This window comes from Ictalurus punctatus, chromosome 19 (genome assembly GCF_001660625.3).
Source record: "Ictalurus punctatus breed USDA103 chromosome 19, Coco_2.0, whole genome shotgun sequence".
Taxonomy (NCBI): Eukaryota; Metazoa; Chordata; class Actinopteri; order Siluriformes; family Ictaluridae; genus Ictalurus; species Ictalurus punctatus.
This window is the reverse complement of record NC_030434.2, coordinates 19,080,559-19,100,202: the sequence shown is the minus strand read 5'-3', so window position 1 is coordinate 19,100,202 and position 19,644 is coordinate 19,080,559. Positions and strand designations below refer to the sequence as shown.

Here is a 19,644-nt window from a genome sequence, read left to right as displayed (position 1 = left end):
GTCTCCTTTAGTGAACACTGGATCAGTTCATCAAAACAGACTTCATATAAAAACCATAATGAACTTCCCTTTACTTTCACACTATCCGTTGTTACCAAGATGACGATTGGTTCCCTTCTGAGTCTGGTTCCTCTCAAGGTTTCTTCCTCATATCGTAAGGAGTTTTTCCTTGCCACCGCCGCCACCAGCTTACTTATTACGGATAAATCCACACATTTAAAATCTGTATCCTGTATTTATATGTTTCTGTAAAGCTGCTTTGAGACAATGTCCATTGTAAAAAGTGCTATACAAATACAATTGAATATATATATATATATATATATATATATATATATATATATATATATATATATATATATATATATATATATATATATTTTAACAACCCAACTTGATGGGTTAGTTTAGCCCAAAATGAGTTCTGTCCTATATTTACCCAGCGATTGGGCTAAAAATAGCCAGTGCCCAGTGCAGTGACACCATCCAGAGAGTAAAAGAATTTCCAAGGTCCCCCTTATGATCACAATTCATTATGTTAATTTCTTTAGAGCTTTTTGTTCCTGAACTTTCCACTCATTAAAATGTAACACTGTATATCTTAACAGCACTTCCTGGTTTTATTAAAATTGCAGGAAGATTAATGTTAGATTATTTACACATTATTGAGTGACTGAGTTACCTACATTAATCCCTTTTTATTTTAAGTGACCACTCAGCCTACATTTATGAAAACTAAATAATAATCATAAAACATTCATATTCAACCTGGAATTGGATATGTGTCTATGTTGTCTCAACTCACTGTGAAGAGGATGGTTCGAGTGGCCAAGAAAACCTCCAAGGATCACAGCTGGAGAATTGCAGAAGTTAGTTGCATCTTGGGATTAGAAAGTCTCCAAAACTACAATCCGAAGTCACCTACATCACCACAAGCTGTTTGGAAGGGTTTCAAGAAAAAAGCCTCTACTCTCATCCAAAAACAAACTCAAGCATCTTCAGTTTGCCAGACACTATTGGAACTTCAAATGGGATCGGGTTCTATGGTCAGATGAAACCAAAATAGAGCTTTTTGGCAATAAACACCAGAGGTGGTTTTGGTGTACACAGAGAGGGAGCCATATGGAAAAGTACCTCATGTACACGGTTAAATATGGTGGTGGCTCTTTAATGTTTTGGGGCTGTTTTTCTGACAGAGGACCTGGACATTTTGTTAGGATACATGACATCATGGACTCTATCAATTATCAACAGATATTAAATGAAAACCTGACTGCCTCTGCCAGAAAGCTTCAAATGGGCTGCGGTTGGATCTTCCAGCAGGACAATGATCCAAAACATCAAATACATCAAAATCAACACAAAAATGGTTTACTGACCACAAAATCAAGGTCCTGGCATGGCCATCCCAGTCCCCTGACTTGAAACCCATAGAATAATTGTGGGGTGAACTGAAGAGGAGAGTCCACCAGCATGGACCTTGAAATTTGAAGGATCTGGAAAGATTCTGTATTGAGGAATGGTCTCAGATCCCTTACCATGTATTCTCCAACCTCATAGGCGTTATAGGAGAAGACTCAGAGCTGTTATCTTGGCAAAGTATTGACTAAAAGGGTGCCAGTAATTGTTGCACACCTATATTTAGCATAAAAAAAAAAAATGTTAGTTTTAGTTTTGTTTGCAATTGTATGACAAGAACAGAGTATTTTTGTGATTTATTTATTTATTTTCACAAAAGATCAAAAGGTAAAACATTAAAGACCATTTTTCACAGCCTTCTTTGCTCATATTTACCAAGGGTGCCAATATTAGTGAGAGGCATTGTACAGGTACATTTAAATATATATATATTGTGGAAAAATATATATTTTTTTATTTCAATAATTTAATTCAAAAATGGACCTTTCATATATTCTGGAATACATTTTTCATGTCACTTTTACCACCTTTTTTTTTTTATTTTTTTTTTTTAAACTGACTAAAACATACGTCATTTTCCCAAAGTCAATCAAGATGTTCACTGTCAGCTTCCAGTCTGATGCTGATCACACCACCTTACATGAATTAAGCCATAATAACTCTATCAAGCACTTCGACTTCAATGGTTTAGCAACAAAAAGTTTGACTTCCACAACCTAAATGCTTCTAAGTTTGACTGCCAATGTACTGTACCCGATGTCTCCATAAACCTGAATGCACCCTATGTGAAGTCCACACCTACAGTATGTCATCGAGAAATATAAGCGAGGATAAATATACCCTGGCGCGCACGGAATTGCTCGGGTGTTACTTGTTTTCAAACCATTTAACCTAAAAATGACACCGTGCTTTTGTTTGATTATGATCTTCTGTTCTCACATTCAACACCCTCGTCTATTGAGCGCATTCTACACATCCAAATCCCAGTTTCCACACCACATCGAGAACCATAAAGCTGTTGCCCTATATAGGAGACATAAAAATATCCTCGGTCCATTTAACGGTAAGAAAATGCGCTCGGCGTGTTCAGTCGGTGTGTAAGATGTGTGGGCAGGTGGAGGTGCCATTGCGCGTGTAGGAGGCACCGATTTAGTTTCGGGATCATCTCCATGCACTTCATCCGCTTTAACCCGCTCGTGTCCTGCGCAACAGAGAGCCAACTTCTTCTATTCGGGGCTGAACTTTCCTTCAGGAGGGTCTGGAGAGACAAGCAAGGCGCTCGAATCACTAGTGAATATTCATAGGCTAGAAAAACCTTTGGAGTATATTAGAAAATAAGTCTATAGGACGTGCGGTATTTAAGGCATGTGTCTTCACTTCGCAGCGATGCTGTGATCCAGCAGTATCAGACACTGAGGATGCTGGGGCTTTTTCCAGGATCAACTGGTTTCCTTAAGTGTCGCTTTCTAGGACCTTTGTGTTAACTTTGCACAATGGGCTACAGGACTTGTATGTTTCTTATCTCAAGTCGCGTCTTGACGGAAAAGCGCAGAGCGACAAATCTGGCGCAAAAGTCCTTATGACAATCTCATAATCAAATTTTTGATTTTAGGAGAAGTAGGTATATACAATTTTTTAAAAATTAGTTTGAGAAGCGAAGTGTGTTTAGACAAAAAAAAAAATATATATATATATATATATAATAGGGCTAATAATAAACCTACGTGTCACATTGCATACTTTAGTGTATGCTAAAGTTCCGCAAAGAGATCATTGCACTAAAACAAAACAAACATAGGAGCAGTTTTTGTCCTTTTCGAGTACATCGGAATCCCGTTAGCTCATATGGGACTGAGGCACTCATCACGGTGCCTGCTCCTGCGCAGAAAGATGGCGGAGGCTGAGAGCTCGGAGGTGAGTTCAAACATTTATTTGTAACCTATAACGGATCAGCTCGCGTGACATGGAGTGCACCGGGATTACAACAAGTCAAGTAATGTTCTCGAGCTGTTTGCACGTTCGGTTGCGTTCAAAACGTCAAAGCGCCGAGTTTGAATAGCCTATAGTCTATGAATTAGGAAAGCAAAAAAAAAAAAACAAAAAAAAAACGTACATGTAACATCACGAGCCGAAGATCACAGCCATACAACCGGCACGTGCTGCTGATAAATAGCCTGCTAAAATGCAATTTTCTAGAAATGCACCTAACAGAATGGTCCACTATAACGCACAAATGCACTAAGATTGCAAAGCGTGCGGTCAAAAGGACACGCGACTATCAGCCTGAGACGACGCTCCGTGTCTCCATTTCGTGTGCTAGGAAAAGAAAACGCAAAACCGGACAAAATCTGCGGTTTTGTTTGTTTGCTTGTTTGTTTCCATTCCATATTTGGTATTCATGACGGTCGCTGATGGAAAATCCGCACCATAGCGAACAGCCTCCGGTAGCGCGAGCGCTGTCCTTGGTGCTGCAGTGAAGGAGTCGCTGGTGTACTGCACAGCCAAATCCCCAGGGCTCATCCCTCTATAGTGGTACTTTTCTGAATATTGTATGCAGGAGATTCATCAATGCTTTCATTCATTCATTTTTAATAACCTTTTTAGTGCTGGTCAAGCATAATCCACAAACTAGCCTGTATTTATGAAGTCGGAGGAAAACGGAGAACACGGAGGAAACCCGGACAGGCACAGAGAAAACAAGCAAACAAACCTCAAGATCAAACCAAGGACCCTGGAGAAGCGAGGTGGCAATGCTACCCTGTTTACCATTGTGCTGCCCTAAAGAAATACTATATATGCATTCATTATTCAGTAGGTACTTTATCCTGGTTAGGGTTGTGGTGGATCTGGAGCCTATATCCTGGGAACACTGGGCATGGGGTGGAAATTTGAACTGGATGAGATGCCAGTCCATTGAAGAACATAATGCACACTTCTAAACCAATAAGACATTAGGGTGCACCATGCTGCACCCAGACCTGTGGAATTGAGTATGAACAGAACACTGGTCAGGAGGGCTAAAAGTTTAGCGTTAGTAGAAAGGATAATTATTGTTTCATCTCTATTTGCTAGCAGAAGCAGCAGCAGCGGCAGCAGAACACTGGCAATCCTCCCTCTGCGCAGCCTCCTCCTGTGCCTAAACCCATGGCATCAGTTCATCACGTTCCTCGTCCCCCTCACACCCCACACGTCTCATCGCTGTCCACCTGCCCTGGACGTGGAAAAATGGCCAAACTCCTCAATCCGGAGGAAATGACCTCACGAGACTACTACTTCGACTCATACGCCCACTTTGGCATTCATGAGGTACATAGTATAAAATTGTACTAAGTGTTGACTCACATAATTATCTATTTTTTGATCATGATTTATGTCACCAATTAACACTTTACTGTCTTAGGAAAAAAAAGGCATTCATTGTTCTTTGGATAGTGGTTTCCCTTGTGAAAAACATATTGTGACAAAATCAGTTTTATATTGTTAAGGTCTTGAAAATGACTCGATGAACTAAATCAGATGTCTGCAATGTCAGAGCTACAAATCTCTGTAGTACACTCAAAGGCTCTTCAGCCTGTCCCTGTTCAAGGAGTCAGTGAAGCTGTTAAGGGTTCCCCCTATCAGAATGGGGTTTGTGGGTATTGTAAATATGTTTTTATATCATCCACACCCATTTCAAAACAATAATTTGAAATGAAATCCTTTATTGTGCTTGTTAAATATATCGTTCAAACTTAAAATTGAAAGAGGTTTTCCAGAGGTTTTAAAATGTGCTACTTGCTGACATGTTACCAAACCTAAATATCTCGAAACATATTATGTGTCTTGAAAATGAATTCAGATGTCGTGCTATTATTCTTTAATCATTTTCCCAACTCTAAAATGCATGCCGACCTCTTAAATATATTGACTAAACTGTTATACAATTTAGTCTGCTTTAATCTTGAAACATACTGACGATGCAAACCTGTCTGATGAGAAAAACTCTTTTTGCTTGTGTCCATAAAAAAACTCATTCAGTTTGAGAAAATATCCATGTCTGTGATGCAGTATGAGACTTCTACATGTTGAGTTTTTGGGTCAGGTCGAGCTGTCTGCAGATAAAGGAGCTATTCCTGATAACAGAGAAAAAGCAGGACAGGGAAGAACAAGACGGCGGAAAGAGAGATGTGTATCAGTTAATCCCTACAGGGCGATAATGGATACCTGCCTCTAAATAATATAGAAATAATAGCATTGATGCAGTGCTTGGTGTCCTACATAATCACACTATACTTCTGCAGCAAGACTGAAAATGAAGAGCCCATGCTATGAATGGGTCTTTCAGTTCGCATGTGTTCCCTGTGGCTTTTTTTGAGCAGAGGCATTTATTTAACATTTTTGGAAGGAGTCCCCTGTTTTCAGTGTGTTGCAACATTTGGAGGTAAAGCTGTATACACAGCAAGCTGGGGTATTTTTTGTGATAGAATGACTATATATAGCTATGATAATGTAAGTGATAACATAATATAAACATAACTATAAAGAGTTAAAGAAAATTATGTTCTTCAATAAATAAACATAATAAATAAAATGAATTTTTTTTAGGATTGTTAAATTGCTGTGGTTAAGAGGAATAAAACATTTCAGGATGTGATGTAATAAGAAAATAACCTACTTTGGGGAAGTACATTAAATGTACACTGTACATTAAATATATAGTACTACTAGTACAAATGTACATACCTGTACAAATCCATTTCGAACTTTTCCCTTGACAGGAGATGTTAAAGGACGAGGTGAGAACACTGACCTACAGGAACTCCATGTATCACAATAAGCACATTTTTAAGGACAAGATTGTTCTAGATGTGGGCAGCGGGACAGGAATCCTCTCCATGTTTGCTGCTAAAGCAGGGGCCAAACATGTCTACGGGGTGAGAACATAACTTCATCTCAACGTTAAGCACTTTCACAGAATCGAATAGCTCAGATTAGAAAGAAAAAAAGAACTACAACTGGATTAGTTAGAGAGTTTATAAACAAATTCCCCACTGGATTGTAGGAATATGCATATGCGAGTGTGAAAGTGAGTGGGAGACAGAGAACAGCTTCTTATTCAGTTATTCACCTTAAAGCATATTTATAACTATTATGAGCGGATCTGTAACTACACGGAAACTTAAAGGGAAAAAATTAATAGTTACAAGAGCCAGGAACGGAAGTCTCCATTCCACTGACAGATTCAAGGAGTTTAAGAGTTTAAAAAGAAACTAATCTACAGTCTGAACTGCTTTCTGTTTTCTCTGTGTTATAATAATATATCCGTATTGACCACTTTATAAGGAACACCTGAACATTCAATCAATTATCCATTCAGCCAATGGATAATGTGGTAGCTGTGCAGTGCATACAATCATACAGATACAGGTCAAGAGCTGATCAAACAGCAGAATAGAGAAAAATGTGATCTCAGTGACTTTGACTGTGGCATGGATTTTGGTGCCAGATGGGCTGGTTTGAGTATTTCAGAAACTGCTGATCTCCTGGGATTTTCACACACTCCAGTCTCTAGAGTTTACACAGAATGGTGCAAAAAACAAACAAACAAACCAAACATCCAGTGAGCAGCCTTGTTGATGAGAGAGGTCAAATGGGAAAGAACCGAGTGGTTCAAGGTGACAGGAAGGCTACAGTATATCAAATTATCACTCTTTATCATCATGGTAAGCAGAAAAGCATCTCAGAATGTATAACATGGCAGGCCTTGAGGAGGATGGGCCACAACAGCAGAAGATCACATCAGGTTCCAATCCTGGCAGCCAAGAACTGGAAGCTGAAGCTATTATGGGCTCAGACTCACCGAAACTGGACAGCTGAAGATTGGAAAGAGAACAGGCGATGTTGGAATGAGTGGTTATTTGAGTTACCATAGTCTGTCTGTTTCTGTGTAAACTCTAGAGATTGTTGTGTATGGAAATCCCAGGAGACCAGCAGTTTCTGAAATACTCGAACCAGCTATGTAATTGGTAAATGGTCTGCACTTATATAACGCTTTTTTTAACCTTAGCGGTTCTACAAAGCGCTTTACAAAGCATTCTACAAAGCTCTACTGTGTTTCATTCACCCATTCACTCACACACACACACACACACACACACATCAATGGTAGCAGAGCTGCCATGCAAGGTGCTAACTTGCCATCGGGAACAACTTGGGGTTCAGTGTCTTGTCCAAGGACACTTCGGCATGTGGAGCCAATGGTCCGGGAATCAAACTGCCAACCCTACGATTAGTGGACAACCCGGTCTACCACCTGAGCCACGGCCGCCCAACTATGTAATGCCATGGTCAAAGTCACAGAGATCACATATTCCCTGCTTTTTGTTGTTTGCTCTGAACATTAACTGAAGCTCTGGAGTTGTATCTGCATGAGTTTATGGATTGCCCTGGCTGTTTGGATAATTGCATGGACGAGCAGGTGTACCTATTAAAGTGGTCCGAGACTGTATTTTCACTGCCACATTTAGCAGGTTACTGTAGAGAAATTAGATGAATGAGAGTGGGTCCTTATAGAGGTACCTTCTGTACAACATGTAGGCCCTTATGTGGTGTAATTATAAAAAGCAAGTTGTGTTTTGATCTGGTACCAGAGTTCAATACAAGTGAAACATAGGAAGCTTGTGTTATGGCTCAGACTTCTAGGTTGCTACTGTATAATAGTAGGAGTACCAAAAAGTGGGTGGGAATTGGAAATGACTGAGATGAAAAAATACTAATAAAAACATATGCTGTTTTCATTAAACAAAGACAACCTACGGAATATATATATATATATATATATATATATATATATATATATATATATATATATATATATATATATATATATATATATATAACTTTTTCAGAGCTAATGTAACAGTGATAAAACCCATAAGACATTAACAATCAAACAAACATTAATAGATTAGCAGATTAACAGAATTTAGATGTGTATTGTCTTGCAGTTAATAGCAAACAGGCCATAGTTAACAGGCCAATAAAACAGTAAAATATGCAAAACACTTAATTTGTTGTATGTCTACATTTTTTTGCAGATTGAATGCTCAAGTATATCAGAGTACTCAGAGAAAATCATCAAATCTAACCACCTGGACAATGGTAAAAACTAAACATCTCGTGTCTTCTTTAATGTGAATAAATATTTGCTAAAAAAAAAAATAAAAAAATAGATTACTCACAATGGGCTGTATTCAGAGTAGGTGATTAAAATAAAATGTAAAAAATGCATCAAGATGTACACAGGGATTTGGCAGCCCATTCAGATTACTGAAGTTACTTCCAAGCCTGATATGTGTTTGTCACGTAGAACTCTTTGGACAGACGTTTTTCAGAGACATCTAGACCAGCCCCATTTTAAAAACAGATTGTTCCTAATTGCATAGAGAAATGCAAAAAAAAAGTTATGACCAATATGGATAAAAAGATAAGACAAATATTCAAATCAACATCTAACAGCAACAGATTTTCCCATTCTTGTAATTTGTCTCAATTTAGCCAAATGGATTCCACCCACATTAATTGGCATAAATAACACTTTGATACCACGGTAGTATACAGCAAAGCCTAATAATAATAGAAGCGGGCCAAACAAAACAGCATCCAATTTTTCACACGTTCAAGTCTCACCACTGAGATTTCCAATAAGCATGCAGAATTAGCACAGTTGCTGAAATTGTTTAGTGTGAAAATCCTCATATTTTCTATTAGATATGCTATTTATGTATCATACAAAAATTGCAACAATGCTGGGCTGCTATAGGAATGTCCAATGTCCATGGAACTTATGTGATTGTTATTTTTCATAATGTCATGTTTATACATTTCATGGTAGTGGGTAATGCATTTAATGTTTAATTGGGCTTGTGGCTGAAATAGATATAGCACAAGAAAAATGTGTTTAAGGTCACAATCATGTACTAGAGACACTTCACTCTGGGCAATGGCTCTTAAGTGCATCATTAATGCGGTCTGAATTCATGTTTTCATGCACATAATTTCAGAATTAACTCCTTATTATGCACACTTATCTCTGAATACAGAGCTAATTGTTTAGCTGTTAGTTGAAATGTTTTTGCTGTCTCGGAAGGCACAGAGTTCATGCGTTATGCCTATGGAGAGGAAAGGGTGACACACTTGCAATTAGCAAACAGCGTTTCATTACACAGGAAAAAGCAGTCACTTCCTCACTTACATCCTGTGGTGTGACAACGTCGTTTAAATCAGTCCTCAACCGTTCTGATTAATACAGTGGTGGGTACAGCCTGAGTCAACGGGAGAGGACTCATTGCAGTGTGCTTACAAACACACACATAACTCTCTCAGCACCTTCGTCCTTTGCAATTAGTAACTAGAGAAGACTGGCAGCTTGCCTGCTGGAATTAAAATGAGAGAAAGAAACAGGATGGGCAGAGAAAATGAATGGAGTCCATAAAAAGCTCACCTTGAACTTCAAAGAAGGAGATTTCATAGATAAACTGATTTTAACTGATGCATTTAATTTTCACTCCTCCCTTAGGGAAAAATCAGTTTAAGTAATCTTCATATACACATAGTCTTTGTATATTGTTATTTTGTTTTTTTGTTGTTGTTTTTTTGCATATCTCCATATGTGTGTTGCAGTTATTACCATCTTTAAAGGGAAAGTAGAAGAGACAGAATTGCCTGTGGATCAGGTGGACATTATTGTCTCTGAATGGATGGGATACTGCCTTTTTTACGAGTCCATGCTGAAGACTGTCATTTACGCCCGGGACAAATGGCTGGTTAGTAGCTATGTTTACATACAGCCTAATAATCAGTTACAGTTAAATAATTCCACTTACAGTTTAATCAGGATAATATATATATATTTTTAAACGATCATGTATACAACTCAATAGGTATAGTGTGAACCGATTGAGGTCAATCTGAATGAAATTTCTATCTGATTGAACAATGTGGGTTAATATGCTTTAATAATTTAATAAATAGAAGAAAAGCAGCCATGTAAACCTTTGTGTATGATTACTTTCAGAACTATCTGAATAAGCATGTATATTCTGTGCATGTGTGTTCTCCTTGTGCATGGGAGGTGCAATGGGTATTTTCCCCCAACATTTTTCTCCCCAAATTGGTCGCAAGTCAATTCCCCACCCACCAGCCATCTCTCCCCTATCGTACAACAGCTACCAACCGGGGAGGATGAAGATTAATATGTGCTTCCTCTGAGACGTGAAACCAGCCAACCACATCTTTTTGAGCTGCTGCTGATGCTCTATCTCAGGGCAGCGTAATACACTTGGAGGCTATCTGCCCTCGCTTGAGCAACGATTGAAATGTTGACCAACTTTACTGTGGTCACAAACTTCTTGCTGTTGGTTAAACAATTATACTTAGATGACATTTTGTTGAGAATGTTTAAAACTCATTGTAAACATTAGACTAAAAAGCTGAACACACATACTGGACTCACATGTTTCTCATCGTTGTAATTTTGGCATGAAAGCACGCTCCACACATGCATATAACTTCGGATCGGATTACATGTAATATATAAGAATATAAATGAAAAATGTCTACAGGGTGTCCCAAAAGTCTCCATCCATCCATCCTCTGGGTCACGGGGAAACCTGGAGCCTATCCCAGGGAGCATCAGGCACAAGGCGGGGTACACCCTGGACAGAGTGCCAATCCATCGGAGGGCACAATCACATACACATTCACACACCACAGACACTTTGGACATGCCAATCACTCTACCATGCATGTCTTTGGACCGGGGGAGGAAACCGGAGTACCTGGAGGAAACCCCCGCAGCAAAGGGAGATCATGCAAACTCCGCACACACAGGGCCGCGCACACAGGGCCGCTTTTTAGCAAAATGTCTTCCAAATTTATTCATACTTAGTTTATATTATATATTTTTTAAGAACGCTTTTGACAAAAGGAGAAAGTATTGAAATCATTCTCAAGGCTGGATTGGGAAGCTGTGGTAAGGTTGCGATGGACTTTAACAGGAAACGTGACGAGCACATCACACACACGACACAGTTCCCAAACTTATTTAAGAACTCAAAAAGACCGGAAGTGTTGCAGACAGTCCGAGAAACGGATGTCGACAAACATCCACTGATGAAGGCACAACCCACGTGGTCCTGGCAAACATAGTCCCCTATATATGAAGACTATTGGGACTCCCTGTAGTTTAGGACACAGTTTATCAGGATCTTGCAATGAGCTTTTTAGTTTGATAGACAGTGAGTGTTTATGTGGTTAGATGTTTTTAGGGCCCATATATCTATTTTATATGATTCTCAAAACCAATTCAGTGTAATTCACAGTGAATCATTAGAGAGGACACAGTTTAATGCATACAAATCTGCTGCATATATAACAGGAACGAGTGTGCTTTGTGCACAGGGATAGAGAGTGTAACTGAACATGATAATGATATTTTGATATGGCGGTTGTGTGAAATATATATGTTAATTGTTCAGTGACATAAGTGATATGATACTGACCTCTTTCAGAAGCCCGGAGGGTTCATGTTCCCGGATAGAGCAACACTACACGTGGTGGCCATAGAGGACAGACAATACAAAGACTTTAAAATCCACTGTAAGTATACAAACACACACAAGTACACCAATACACCATTCAATAAATACATGAATAAATAAAGACGGATAGAGAAGTAGCTGAATACTCCTTCATAGGGTTTTGGGTCAAACTAGGGTTTCTCACTCCTTCAGGGTTTTCCAGAGGAAAGCTAACACGCATCTTCAGCCAGCACGAGCTCTGGACTGGGCTTGTTCACTAATCAAGAAAGCCAAAAGTGACAAAACATAGCTAAAGTCTTTGGGAAGACAGGGGAGAGTGATGTCTCCTTGTACACACAACAGATGGTGTCAGTTTCTTGTTCTCAGAATGCACCCACTCTTTTCATTTTTCCTCCTCATGTCATGTGAACATGTATGATATCACTTTCACATATCCAGTTTAACATTCCATCCAATTCAAAACACTATACAGTCCCCCCAAAAAGCCTAGGAGTAAAGAGCTAAGCATACGCCACAAGGTCACACTGATACACAACCGTATTCTTATTTATTTATTTTTAATTCTGTGCTTTTATGCATTAGTTAGCTACTTTAAGAACGGGCCAATTCAAGAACACCTAAAATGGTTGCATTTTATTTTCTCTTAATCCCAATTCTTAATCCCTTATGTAAAAAAAAAAAGAAGAAGAAAAAGAAGGAGAAGTAATGATTATTCATTTTCATTTATATTTTAGTGGTTATCTCAGTGGCTGTCAAACAGATGGCATCAGATCATCATACCTTCTTACAGCATATGCTCAGAACTGATGACTCTGCCAAAGAATCTCAACGTTAGCATCCGTATTTCACACACTGACACATTACACTCCTCTCCTCCTCCTGCTCCACTCTGCTTTCACATTTGCTGCTTTTAATATTACTTTAACCCACACTTACATAGATGTATACCACAGTGCTGCTGAATTCTGACTTCTTCTTCATTTTCTATAACATCACATCTCTGGCAGTACAGTAGTTCCAGCTGTACTTAAATTCACAGTTATAAAGTATAAAGTTCTATAGTAACAACGTATTCATGTGGACTTGCATGCTGGATGATCCATATAATAGATCATAAATTGATGTTTAAAAAACTGTGTTGTTATTTAGCAAAGACAAACATGGTGATATGTACTTGTTAATATGTTGAATCGTTCTGCAAAGAGACCTTTATTTATGGAAGGAGTCTCCAGTGTCAGCACTGACAGTTTTCTGACCTGGGTTTGTGGATTTTCTTTGTGACATGAAAAGCTGCATTTTTTCTATTTTATTCATTTGAAGAGAGAGCAAAATGGAGATGACATTGAGCTAACTTGTTTCATGGTCATTCCACAACATTACATGTTACTGTAAATGGTTAAAAGGTACAACGCATGATTAGTTAATTCATTGAAAATTCTAAGATCTCAATTAGCTGTGGTATAAGAAGAATAAAACGCTGCAGGATATGGTTTTACTGGAAATCTTAAACTTGAACTGTAGAGTATTTTCCTACAACAGCACACCCCCCAAGTGTTTTATTCTTTATATAGAAATGACTGTCTCTCCAACTGACTTCTAGGGTGGGAGAATGTTTATGGTTTTGACATGACCTGCATTCGCAACGTGGCCATGATGGAACCACTGGTTGATATTGTGGACCCGAAACAAGTGGTGACCAACTCCTGTCTTATTAAGGTATGAATATTCTGTGTTTCCAAGTGTGTGGGTTGGCAGACGTAATATGCAGTGAGAATTTGAATATGAGTGCCTGATCTTTTTGTGAAAGCCCTCATTTGATTCATAGAGCAGATTGACTAGGCGCTACCTCAGGAAACATGTTGTGTGAGCGTTACATAATGATGACCTGATGATCATTAAGAGGTTTTCTGATGACTGGGTGCTCATTTGTTCTCATTTCCTCTGGTATTGGTGCATCCACACGATCAAAATATCAGTTTGTGGTCACATCGCATTCAGTGCATGTAGCGAGAAGTTAAAAGTTAAGAGAAGTTAAAAATGATGCTTGTTGGGTGTCAGACCTCAGAATTATCTACGGACTTAAAGGAAAACTCCACCCTGCAACACATTAAATATATTTATATTGAAATATAATAGATGTATTTTGCAATTCTGGTGCTAATTTGTTAGTCGTTGCTGTATCTTTTGTGAGAAGTTAGCAGTTTTGTGTTGGTCTGCTATAGCAGGAGGACAGCGTTACAATGCTGTTAATACATGACCTTAAGCATAAGGGATCAGGTCAGGTTTTGCTCTTAGCCCCTTAAAACAAAAGAGCCAGAGGTTTTTTTCTCACTCGCCATTTTCCAGCTACATTCACATTAATGACAAATCCAGTGTAGAAGTGAAGTGAAGACTTTAGTGCAAATGTAGGACTCAAAGGTCCAGAATGCAATGCATCTATACATTGCAGTTGCGCTAAATTACAGCACTTGGCTTGGATAGTCAGCGGTCTATGAGATGATGAGAGCGATGGCATCGATGGTAGCATTGGCATTTGGAAGGTGATCGCTTTGAGCAGAGTGTACAGATGATGAGGTGAGAGAAAATATTAAAGATCTGCTGCATCACTCTTTCATAGTACAGATGAAGCAAGAGCTTAACCCCACTGGCACCACTATCAGTAGGTAGTCAAACAGCATTGTGAGCAATGTAGGAAAACATCAACTGAATATAGATCAACATGTCAAAGTTTAAACTGAAAAGTGAACTCAAAATAAATTTTGTATGCCACTGAATATGACATTAATTATAAATATTAATACGCAGGGCATTCTGGGTGGATTTTTCCTGCTCAGACTGCTCAGTAAACTTGTGGAGGAGAAGTGTATCACCCTTGTTTATCCACTCTAGCACAATTTGTTGTAACTAATCATATTTTAGGTAGAATAAATACACAAAAAAGAAATAGAAAATGATCAAATAAATCATAATATGAATCATCCGGGAATGTGCTTGTTTTAAAGGCGACAATCTAAATTGCCACTAAAGATCTAAAAACCTGGTGGTTAGGGAAATTTAAACTGTATATAATGTAGAATCAAATTCTAGGCAGCTTAATTAGAACAGATTAACTATAAATGTTCATAAAGTAGCAGAGAGCGGTACTTGCTTATTTGGATATTTGGTTACTGTCACGTCGTGAGACGTAAGGGAGTAGAGTACGGAAGCAGGTGCAGGTAAAGACGTATTTTTTTAAGGGCAGGCAGGCAAATCCAAATCATAATTCAAAAAACGTAGTCATGACAGACAAAGGGTCGGGCGATCGGCAAACAGGCATAAACCGGGCAAAGCAGGAATCAAAGTTGCGGTCACAGAAAACAGGGTCAAACACACAAAACAAGAAACATGAACCAGTACCATAAACTGGGAGCGGAAAAACCAGCGTGGACTAATGAACTAATTTAAAGTTTAAACTAACTAAATCTATCAAGGTAACTTAAACAATGTATTTAACTATACTAACTATATCTAATACTCCGCGAGATGTACAGGGACGCGAGCGGTATATATCCCCAATATAATCAGCGCTAAGCGCTGGCAGCTGAAAACCTTAAAGCCACATCCCCGAACAACAACCAATGACAAAACCGGGAGGAGACGGAACAGAAACAAAACAAACGCACGTGTCCACAGTAAACAATGTCACGGTTGTCAACATCCGAAGAGCATGCGCTTGCTGAGCACTCGTGCACGTAGCTCGTGCATGCGCATGCTCCCTCATCTCTCCAAGCGCGCTGCCAGAAGGGGAGATCATGACAGTTACATTTAGATTTAACCTGGAGTAAATATCTTGTGTTTAAAATGACAGGTTCTTTACCAGGCTGATGTTTAAATCTAAAGTCATTTCAGGTATATATTCTCTTGTATTATCTTGTGATTGGCTTTTTATTCCCTAATCCTGACCCTATTTCTTTTTCTCTTTTTTTTTTTTGCACCACCAGTGAACGATTTTGATATTTAGCACATATTTTCTGTGTCAGATTTCTTTTGGAAAAGATTTTGCGATTTTCAATGAGTTTCATCACAGCATCCTTTCATTAGTCAAAATATCAGCGAATAGAGGCAACTACAGAATAAAGGGCAGAGAAGAAACAGGGTGCCCGACACATTAAAGTAGAAGGCTTGCGAGAGATCTCAGCATCACTGCCTTTTCAGTTGGCATATTCAGGAAATACCTGGAGGATAAGTGTCTGAAATGAAGAATGGCGTGTCATCTCTTTGTTGGGATTACTGAATAGCATGAACAAACAACAGGGTGAAGGAAGTTAATGATCTGCTGTTTATATAATGATTAAAGGCACAAGGGAAGCTTTGCACCTTCATTACCAATCCATGTTTTAGAGACATGAAGGCTTAGTATTGTGTAATGTTACCAGAGTAAGCTTAACAGCTTGCCAGGGTTGTGCAAAGACTTTGGCGGGGGCAGAGGCTCAAGTGTTCAACAGGATTTTAGTGTATAAAAAATAGCTATACAGAAAATAACTATTTTTTTAAAGCTATAATCAAATATAGTGTTAGTCAATATTCAGATATGATAGAAGTCATAAAATCTTTTTAATTCAAGATGTGTAGCAGACCAAAAAAGCCAAATCCTTATAAATATCCTTCCTTTCTTATTCTCTATCCTCTGTTTTCTGTGTATCCTGTTACCTGTGCGATCTCTTTCCCGTCTTATCTCTCCATCTTCTCCAAGTCCTCTCCTTCCTCTATCATCACTCTCCCAATCAAGGTGTATCTTCCATGTTTAATTTGAAGAAAGAAAATTTCATTTCATTATTTTTTTTAATGATCGTAATTTTTAATGGTTACAGGTTCACTGATTTGTTTTCCATAATGATCAATGCTGCTTAAGCGATTCTGTTGAAAATGTACTGTGTTAAAGTTGCCTAGTTCGTAACCTGTTGCAAAAAATTTTCAGAATGAAATCAAACTTAAATTAAGGCTTTGCAGATGCAACCAAACCATGGCTGCCTTCCAGAGATAGTCACAGGTTTTACACAGGTTTTTCCAGGATTGTATTTTAAGAATTTAACCGCTTAAATAGGGCACTATTCATTTTAAGACAAAAGGAAATGGGGCTCATGCATATGCCGCCTCCTTCCTGTGCAGCATAAGATTAATAGCTAAATTCATTTGTTCATTCATCTTCAGTAAGCGCTTTATCTTGGTCAGTATCATGGTGGATCCATAGCCTGGGCACAAGGTGAGAACACACCCTGAATAGGCTGCCAGTCCATCACAAGACTCCATTCACACACTCATTGACACCTAGTGGCAATTTAGAGTAGACAATTCCCCTGCATGTTTTTGGGAAGTGGGAGGAAATTGGAGAACCCAAAGGTTTTATTACAGTATGTGCTTGTGTGTTGGTTTGTGCTTTGCAGGAGGTGGACATCTACACAGTAACGCTGGAGGATCTGACCTTCACCTCAGCCTTTTGCTTGCAGATCCAGAGAAATGACTACATCCACGCGCTTGTCACCTACTTCAACATCGAGTTCACCAAGTGTCACAAGAAGACCGGCTTCTCCACAGGTTCGTTTCCACCTACCAACTCACACGAAGTACACCTTACAAATTAAAGCTGATATACAATGCTACCAATGATATAAAATGCAACCATTCTTGCCCTCATTCTCGAATAAACACAAATATAGATATTACTCATTTATCTCTCACATTCTCAGCCCCCGATGCTCCGAGTACTCACTGGAAGCAGACAGTGTTTTACCTAGAGGACTACCTGACAGTGAGGAGAGGGGAGGAGATCCTGGGCAGCATTGCTGTCAAGCCCAATGAAAACAATGAAGTGAGTCAGTGACAAAGAGAGAAAAAGCAAAGAGAAAGAGAATGATAAAAGGCATAATGAGGATTTAACATCAAAATTGCACACGGTATTCAGACCGAAGACTCTGGAAACAAGTGCTATTCAGAAATTAAGCAAGAGTTACACATGTGGGCTGGAAACAGATTTGTTTCCCACTTATGCATGATTCGGATTCAAGCCCATTTTGTTGCGTGAAATCGGCTCATGCAAGTCCACAAGAGCTTTTTTTGTTTGTTTTTTTCATACTGCAGACATCAGAGGAGACGATATCTTAGTCAGAGACATTGCTTATCTTATCTGGAGGACTGAATTTGAATGGATAAAATTATTTTGAATTGACAAGTGTAGCAGATGAGTGCTTGGTCAGCTTATCCTTCAAACCCTGGGCACAGCATATGAAATAAAATTATTGGCTTCTTTTTTTTGTAATTTGTCAAATCAAAATAGCAAATTAAAAGTGTGATAAATTATCCTATATGTCATGCACAATCGTAAGATTGTTGTTGGTTCAAGAGCTATTTTATAAGCCATGAATAATGAAAACTGAAGCCGTATTGGTAAATTAAGTCAATCACGTCTCTTCATGCAGAAATATATAGGCAATATATTGGATACCTATTAGATTGCTTGTGCACTTGCTTTTATGTTATATGATATTATATTTGACAACAAAAAAAACAACAGTCAGCATTTTCTATCGCAGATTTTTTTCTAAATAGTCTTGATGCTATTGAAAAACCCTGTAACTGACACCTCTACAGGTAATTTGCATAATCTGAATGGGGAGCCCAGAAAATGTACAGAAGCAGCTGCACAGCACAAGTCTGAAATTGAGTAACTTTTACTAAAGTAAAAAAAGATGTTTTAACTTAAGTGGAGGACTCTGAATGCCCATAATGAAAAAAATGGGAAAAAATTGTACTGAGGTCCTCATTTAAGTCTGTTTTTCCTCTAGCGTGACCTGGATTTTACCTTTGAGCTGGATTTCAAGGGGCAGCTTTGTGATGCAGCGATTTCTCATGACTACAAGATGCGGTAGGATTCCACCAGAGGGAGAATTCTCGTAACAGCTCGACCACCCAGAGAACAACACAGGAGGCTGCTATATGCTCTGACCAAACAGGAAAGACCAGCAGCAGAATATGAGCCCAGTGTGAATCACGTACAAAGAGCAATAGTGTCATCAGTCCTCCAGTTCTGCAAAACTACCAGTCTGTGAGGGAGCATCACTCTGAATGTAACTGTCAATGACCTTGAGAATGTCTTAGTTGTCCTTTATTATAGTAAGAAAGCATGAAAGCAAGTACAGTGTTGAATAGTAATCTACAAGGTAATGTGATTAAAGATTAAAAAATGAGGCAACATGCCCAAAAAGACTTGAGCACAGTAATAGGATTTACAGAATGTGTATTCTAATAGGAGAAAGAGGGAGCAGGGAGAAAGATTTTAACAGTGAGACATTTGACTGCATATTTTAATTTATGCCTCATTATTACTAAACATATTTAATTTTTACTTCTGGGTTTTTTTTTTGTGGTTGAATTGTTTATATTGTAATTAGCATGTTTTATTCCTCATGATGATTTTTCAAGGTTTTTTTTATTTTTAATTAAAAAAATATATTTCTTTGGCCTGTTTCAAACATTTTATGCAAACATTTGTTAGGAATTTGGGAAGAGGAAGTGGTAAATAAATCAGAGATGTGAAAACAATATGTGTATCTAGTTGACATTTATTAACCCAGTTTATATACACGCACACACACATATATATATATAT

At 38.4% G+C, this 19,644-nt stretch overlaps 1 protein-coding gene across 1 annotated transcript; it reads left to right on the top strand.

Moving 5' to 3' along the window:
• The first annotated feature begins 3,158 nt into the window (after positions 1-3,158).
• prmt8b (protein arginine methyltransferase 8b) lies at positions 3,159-19,603 on the top strand. Its single transcript, XM_017494879.3, has 10 exons — positions 3,159-3,333; positions 4,492-4,725; positions 6,177-6,332; positions 8,496-8,559; positions 10,081-10,223; positions 11,970-12,057; positions 13,600-13,715; positions 17,423-17,573; positions 17,726-17,847; positions 18,821-19,603. The coding sequence occupies exons 1-10, from the start codon at positions 3,265-3,267 to the stop codon at positions 18,902-18,904; spliced, it is 1,227 nt and encodes a 408-aa protein (XP_017350368.1). The 5' UTR covers positions 3,159-3,264; the 3' UTR covers positions 18,905-19,603.
• Positions 19,604-19,644: the final 41 nt, after the last annotated feature.

Coding starts and splice junctions, on each gene's coding strand:
- prmt8b (XM_017494879.3), top strand. CDS start 3,265: ATGGGACTGAGGCACTCATCACGGTGCCTGCTCCTGCGCAGAAAGATG. Junction 4,726..6,176: donor CCCACTTTGGCATTCATGAG/GTACATAGTATA, acceptor TTCCCTTGACAG/GAGATGTTAAAGGACGAGGT. Junction 17,574..17,725: donor GAAGACCGGCTTCTCCACAG/GTTCGTTTCCAC, acceptor TCACATTCTCAG/CCCCCGATGCTCCGAGTACT.